At 44.5% G+C, this 7397-nt stretch overlaps 1 protein-coding gene and 1 long non-coding RNA gene across 5 annotated transcripts in view; both read left to right on the top strand.

The window, feature by feature from the left end:
• Window positions 1-46: 46 nt before the first annotated feature.
• The window catches only part of KDM4A (lysine demethylase 4A), a 55708-nt gene continuing 48357 nt past the window's right edge, over window positions 47-7397 (top strand). The window contains 3 exon segments of one of the 4 annotated variants that reach the window (NM_001131648.1): window positions 47-139; window positions 3007-3183; window positions 5440-5615. In NM_001131648.1, the coding sequence (NP_001125120.1) occupies window positions 3046-3183; window positions 5440-5615 (314 nt within the window). In that variant the 5' untranslated portion in view covers window positions 47-139; window positions 3007-3045. 4 annotated transcript variants of the gene reach the window in all.
• Window positions 3676-4668, top strand: LOC134759598 (uncharacterized). The gene is made up of 2 exons (XR_010136038.1): window positions 3676-4198; window positions 4378-4668. It is a non-coding gene; the product is annotated as an uncharacterized LOC134759598 (long non-coding RNA).

Below are 7397 nucleotides of genomic sequence, written 5' to 3'. Positions count from 1 at the left end.
GGTTGACTCTGTGCGGCTGCGCAGATGCCGACTTTAGAGGAGGCGGAGTTTCGGCCTTCGCCTGCCGGAAAAGCAGTAGGATCGGCCAGTGGCGACAGCAGGAGCTGCGCCTAAGCCCTGGCGGGGCTTTGGGCTGTAGGTGAGAACTATAGGGTTTGGGAATTCTCGAGGCTCATTGCCGCTGTAGCCGTGACCGTGAGCTTTGGTGGGGGAGGGGCGGTGGGGGGTGGTTCTTCCAGCAGTGAGTGATCGGCATGTTTCTCGGCCAATAGGAGAAGGAGCTTCCAGAATGGGTTCTGAGATTGGCCCTTTCCAATCTTCAAGGCCAATGGACCTCGGGAGAGGGGGGCGGGTCATCTGGGCCTTATTTTCTTCTTCCTGCGGCCGAGCTTCACTCGCCAAGGCGGCGGGGCCGGGAGGGGCCGAACGTGTGCGCGGTGAGGTTCGGGGACATTGGGGATCAGGGTGCGCTGCCTTTGGAGTGATGCTCGCGGGAGCGGCTGCGAGGGAAGGGTGCGGGAGTCCGAGGGGGTTGTTAGCAACAGCTAGCTTTATTGAGTGGGTAAGTACCGGGCCTAGTGCTTGGTGTTTCGCTTGCATCATCTGAGCTAATCACAGCGACCCTGCAGGGCAGGGGGTTGGGATCCCCATTTTACAGGTGGAGAAACTGAGACTCGGTCAGCTCACACAGCCAAGGTTACATAGCTAATAAACGGCAGAGACCGGATCTGTATTCAGTTTTGACTTCGGAGCCGGTGTTCTTGAATCACTAGGCTTTGTTACTGATTGGGAGGGAAGGTGTCATGAAACGGGAGCTTTCCCCAGGGAACAGATTGGGGGAAGGGAATCCTAGGGTTGAAGAAGGGATGAACAATTGAGGTGAGGGTGAGGAAATCAGTTTTTCAACAGTTACCGATTGCCTACTTTGTGCCATGCATTGTTCTAGGCATACAAAGATGAATAGGGGCAGAGGCTGATGAAGCCCATTAGGGCCCCTTTGAAGGCCCAGGGAAGGGCCCCAACATTGTATTCACATGATTGTATGTTTTTATAAAATTTGCAAAAGATATTTTGGATTCATTTTTCTTTTTAAGAGGGTCTTCAAAATTAAATAAACTTCGGGTTTCTCCACACTTGGAGCTGCCCTTGCAAAGGACTTAGTCCAGGTGGAGATGAGGATGTAAGCAGTATAGAGCAGTGGAAGGTGCACTTTAGAGTGGGCTGTAGGCAAATTTCCTGGTATGTAAAACAGAGATAACAGTATACCTGCCATGCAAAGTTTCTGCCAGGTTCATGAAAAGCGCCTGTTTAGAAACACGCCTTATTTTTGATAGAAAAGAAGCCTAGGAGATACGGGTAACTGGATTTGCCTTCTCTCCTACCTTACACAGTTGTGCTCCTTGTTCTGCTCCCAGGGCAGTAACTAGATTTCTGGTAGATTGGAGGCACTTTTCTCCTTTCTGAGCTCTCCAACTCTCAAAGAGACTCTTGGAGCTGAACCGCCATAGCTTTGGGCCCTAGATAGGGGGTACAGAACTGCTGGACCCTCAGTGAGGAGGGTGGGTAAAGGAAAGGACATACTGGTGTTCCTTCTAGAATGGGCTGTTTTCACTGATATGCTTTGTCTTTTTTCAGTCGAAATGCTCTATTGTGTTACCGAGCTGTGGGGATGCACCCACTTAACTGAAGTTCTCATCTAAAAACAAAGTATTTATTTTGCTTTCTCCAATCAGTTATGAAGTTTGCCCTGTATTGCCAGTTTAAATTTTGTCCTTTGAGTTCTGGGTACAGTGCAATTGAACTTGTCTGTAGCTTGATTTCATTAAGTACTGCTGAAACTGCATCTTAGTTTCGACAGAACAGTTTCACTTTAGGGTTTTAAAATTATGTTACTAATATCAAAGGGTTTTTAAATCATGTTACTAATATCAAAGTACTTTTGAACCCTTAAGTTTTGTTATCTTGTAGCTACGTAACTTTTATTAGGTATCCGGTTTAGCTGTGCCCTAGGGAGGAGCCTTGGCCTCCCAAAGTGCTGGGATTACAGGTGTGAGCCACCGCACCCAGCCATGGGTGGCTTTCAGGTTGTAGTATATTCTGTTTAATACTCTGAAAAGTGATTAGCAAGGTGTTAATAAGGGAGTAGCTTGAAAGGATAAGGGTAAAATATGGGCATTTTAGCTGTACTATTAGGACCAACAACTAAATAATTAGTTTCCTTTTTTTAGCTGAAACAATTTTCTTTTTTTTTTTCTTTCAAGAACAATCCTATTGCAATAACAATGTCTCTGTTGAAATAAAGTTTGAATCCATGCAGTTTTGATACATCAGGTTCTTTTTAAACAGAACCTTTTCAATCTGTATTTCTAGTTTATTTAAATAACTTTTTGTTGTTTTTTTTTAAAATTTTTTTGAGACAGGGTCTCACTATATTGCCCAGGCTGGTCTCAAACTCCTTAACTCAAGCGATCTGCCCACCTCAGTCTCCCAAAGTGCTAGGATTACAGCCTTGAGCCACCACACCTAGACCCTAAAAATTACTTTTCTTTCTTTCTTTTTTTTTTTTTTGAGACGGAGTTTCGCTCTTGTTGCCCAGTCTGGAGTGCAATGGCGCCATCTTGGCTCACTGCAACCTTTAGCCTCCCGGGTTCAAGCGATTCTCCTGCCTCAGCCTCCCAAGTAGCTAGGACTGCAGGTGCCCGCCACCATGCCCAGCTAATTTTTTGTATTTTTAGTAGAGACGGGGTTTCACTGTGTTGGCCAGGCTGGTCTCAAACTTATGACCTCAGGCGATCCACCTGCCTCAGCCTCCCAAAGTGCTGGAATTACAGGTGTGAGCCACCGTGCCCGGCCCCTAAATAACTTTTCTAGAGGTAGAGTCCAGGTGTGAAGTCTTAACTGTGTCTTTTGAATTTCTATATTATCTTTTACTGTTTTCAGAGTTGATGTTTCCAGCACTTAATTTTAATTTTTATATTATTTTATACTCTTAATGTGTTTCTTCAGATTCCTGTCTGACTAAAGGGACCTCAAAAAGGAGGGAAAATGGCTTCTGAGTCTGAAACTCTGAATCCCAGTGCTAGGATAATGACCTTTTATCCAACTATGGAAGAGTTCCGAAACTTCAGTAGATACATTGCCTACATTGAATCCCAAGGAGCTCATCGGGCAGGGCTAGCCAAGGTAAGGAGCTGGGATTGTTCAAATGGTTTTGTTACCTAGGGCAGAGCAGTAAGATTTTTTTCCTAAATTTGGGCCGGAACTGTGTTTTACTGAAAGTTGGGTGGGGTGATGACTTTAGTGAATGAGGTTCTATTTGCAAGTTAATTCCCGTTGTTAACATCAGAAGCATCTCTGCTTTTAGGTAGGAAGAGAGCTACTTGGAATCTTCAGAAAGGGGGAGGTAAAGAGCTAGTGTCTCCAGGCCTGGCTGCTGTTGTGCCTCAGCCCTCTTGGTGGAGCTGGGTGCTGTGGTGTTATTGAACTGCCAGTGAGTGCTTATACCATCTGACTTCTCTTGCTCTCATTTCAGTCTCTTCCAGCACTCTAGTAGCAATTTGGCTTCCCATGTGGACTTTCTTCAAGGGGAGAGAATGCACTGGCCAGCCAACATGAATATTCTGGTCCTTGTAATTTGAAATTGGTTTCTGGTTTGTACTTCTTTCTCCTGTGAGTTGGATTCGTTATTTTTCCTGAGTCAAATCAGCTTTTCATATATTCTGTCACAATCAGGTTGAGTGCTGGAAGCTGAAAGAACTGCATTTCTGGAGAGATCCTCAAGAAACTGAGAGGCAGGGACCTCAGTCTAAGCCAGGAGGAAATTTTTTACACCATTTTATGTTGTTTGAATTTCCTACCATATGTGCTTGTTACATTTTCAATATGAAAAGAGAAAGCAAGAACATTGGCTACAAAGCTGAGGACCAGTCTTGGACCCTGGTGCCTCCAGAGACTTGAGACGACCACATCCTCTTTCCTCTTATCTGCAGATACGGCTACTGCTGGGTTAATAACAGCAAGCGGGAATAGCAGGGCCTGCAGTGCAGTTTTTCATAGCACATTGCTTTTCTCGGTTGTACTTTATTAGATTTAAAAAGTTACCAAAAAAAATGTCGGTTATTACAAGTTAAATATTTCAAACGCAGATAAAGAAAAGGCTGATCTTCATCCACCTTCTCCAGTGCCGTCTCCTTAAGTGGTAATAGCTCCCTCCACACCTTTTTCTCTGCTCATACAAACATACACGCATATAAAATAGTGTTATTTGTTTTGTTTTTAAAAGAGAATGGCATCATGCCATATACATTCCTGTGTTGGTTCGTTCATTCGTTTTTCTTTTTTTTTTTCCTTTTTAACAACATATATTCCTCCCTCTAGGTCAATTATGGATTCAACTCATTCTTCTTTTTTCTCATGTCAACTGTCTTGTTAATTTATTACTATTGGAATGGGTAATTTGACTATGTGAGTAAAAACAGAATGTTATTGGAAGGTAGCTAATGTAGAGTCTTGCTCCCTTTCTGTATTTTCTTGTATGTCCTTTCAGTGTTGCCTTATGCAGATGCTTGTGAGTGTGTGTGTGTGTGTGTGTGTGTTGTTTTCTCCCTTGTTAAATAAAGTAAAACAATACTCTCTAATTAAAAAAAAAGCTGTATAGTATTCCATAAAGCAGATCTATCTTAACTATTCAAGATTAGATTTTTTTTGTTTTTTTTTGAGACGGAGTTTCGCTCTTGTTACCCCAGCTGGAGTGCAATGGCGCTATCTTGGCTCACTGCAACCTCTGCCTCCGGGTTCAAGCGATTCTCCTGCATCAGCCCCCCAAATAGCCGGGATTATAGTTGAGTGCCACCACACCAGGCTAATTTTTGTATTTTTAGTAGAGATGGGGTTTCACCATGTTGGCCAAGCTGATCTCAAACTCTGACCTCAGGTGATCCACCTGCCTCGGCCTCCCAAAGTGCTGGGATTACCGGCATGAGCCACTGTGCCTGGCCTCAAGATTAGATTTTTAAGAATGTTATGTTGCTTTGTAATTAAACTGTAATCTAGTGTGTGAAAAAAGGAAATTCTGTACAAGTATAGAGTTGACCAAATCAAGTAAAATTGTGTTTGTGATTTTTTTAAAGAGAGCACTAGGCTAGGAGATTGAGAGAGAATCAAGTCTTCAGTCTCCTTTCTTGGTGTCCAAATAAGATACTGAAGCTGGGAACAAGTATTACTTACCTTAGGTTGTTGCAATTAGGCAGCTGGTTGGTGGCAAAAGTGGATCAGGGTTAGCATGCCTGTGACTTACTGTGTTTCGGTGAATGTGGGTAAATCATAGTAACTGTCTAGTAAAATTGACTGTTAGGTTGGCTGGTAACTACGTGCTTCCTGGACTCTTGACTGGCTTGCCAGGTTTCTCATCTGTCTTTTTGTTTCTTGTGTTCCCTTCAGGTTGTTCCTCCAAAAGAGTGGAAGCCACGAGCATCCTATGATGACATTGATGATTTGGTCATTCCTGCCCCCATTCAACAGCTGGTGACGGGGCAGTCTGGCCTCTTTACTCAGTACAACATACAGAAGAAAGCCATGACTGTTCGAGAGTTCCGCAAGATAGCCAATAGTGATAAGTGAGTGGAAACCCTTTCTTACCTGACGTAGCACCTCGGACCCTGGTGTCTCATCCTCCTAGCATCTCCAGGACTGCTGCTGTCCTGATGAACAGTGTCTTCAGCAGGATGGTTCTGTTCTAGCTGTCTCCCTTTCTGCTTTTTTTATGGAAGCATTCCCTCCTCTCAGGACTGTGTCCCAGTCTAAACCTGTTCCTGTTCTTATAACAACAAATCCCATTGTTTTTCCATCAGAAGTGGAATCATTTTCTGACTCTAAAGTTGCAAGGAGAAAGTTGGATGTGGTGCACAAGGAGCTTTTGCTGGGTATTGATAACCACCTGCTCATCAAAAGTGCTTTAGTTCCACTTCCTCTCTCTCAGGACGCTCTGTGTTTAATTGTGCTGGAATTTCTCACTGCCCATCCAGCCTGCTAGCTCATTTCTGTTTTGACATTAACAAAGTGTGAGTAAACCACCAAGCTGGTTGCTATTTTCTGTCACTCCATTCTTCTTTCTCTGTACATTCCTGTCTCTTTTAGAGATATCTTTCTTTGTGTAGGCCTGTTTTCAGTTCTTCTCTGCTGTTGTTTTTTTTTTGTTTTTTGAGATAGTGTCTCACTTTATTGCCCAGGCTGGAGTGCAGTGGAGCGATCTTGGCTCACTGCAACCTCTGTCTCCCAGGTTCAAGTGATTCTCCTGCCTCAGCCTCCCAAATAGCTGGGACTACAGGCATGCGCCACCATGCTTGGCTAATTTTTGTATTTTCAGTAGAGACAGGGTTTCGCCACATTGGCCAGGCTGGTCTTGAACTCCTGACCTCAAGTGATCCTCCTGCCTTGGCCTCCCAAAGTGCTGGGATTACAGGCAAGAGCCACCACTCCTGGCCCTTCTCCGCTGTTTTTAATGTTTAGTTCTCATTTTTCCTGAGATTCACAGAGAATAAGTTTTGTGTTTCCTTGTTCAGCTCTGACTACTCCATCTTTTTTTTTTTTTTTTTTTGAGACGGAGTCTCGCTCGTTCCCCAGGCTGGAGTGCAATGGTGCAGTCTTGGCTCACCGCAACCTCCACCTCCCGGGTTCAAGCAATTCTCCTGTCTCAGCCTCCCGAGTAGCTGGGATTACAGGCGCCTGCCACCATGCCTGGCTAATTTTTGTATTTTTAGTAGAGAGAGGGTTTCACCGTGTTGGCCAGGCTGGTCTTGAGCTCCTGACCTCAGGTGATCCACCCACCTTTGATCCCAAAGTGCTGGGATTATAAGCGTGAGCCACCGTGCCCAGCCTTGACCAATCCTTCTAATCCTCTTCCTTGGATCTTCTCACTTTCCACTGACTCCTTAATTTTGAGTTTCCACAAGGAGTTTTTCCTTTTTCCCTTGTTGCTTTTCCTGAGCCTTTTGATCTGCACATGCCTTGATTTCAGCTGTCACACATACTGTGCCTTCACTTTTAATAGCCCAGCGTCAGGTCTTGTGCCTGCCTGTCTTCACGCTGCTGGGGTGGCATTCCTGTGCTTCATCAGCTCTCACTCTGTCTCTACTCTTTGCCTTCTTTTCATTGACTTATCACACTTGACTTATCACAATTGTAATTGAGGTCTTCTAGTTTTATTGACAACTGAACTCTTTTTGTTTGTTTTTTTTGAGACACGGTGTCGCTGTCACCCAAGTTGGAGTGCAGTGGTGCAATCATGGCTTACTGCAGCCTCGACTGCCCAGGATCAAATGATCCTCCTTGCTCAGCCTCCCAAGTAACTGGAGGTATAGGCATGTGCTACCGCGCTCAGCTAATTTTTTTTATTATTT

Source organism: Pongo abelii, chromosome 1, assembly GCF_028885655.2.
Source record: "Pongo abelii isolate AG06213 chromosome 1, NHGRI_mPonAbe1-v2.0_pri, whole genome shotgun sequence".
Classification (NCBI taxonomy): Eukaryota; Metazoa; Chordata; class Mammalia; order Primates; family Hominidae; genus Pongo; species Pongo abelii.
This window is presented reverse-complemented; position numbering and strand designations above follow the sequence as displayed.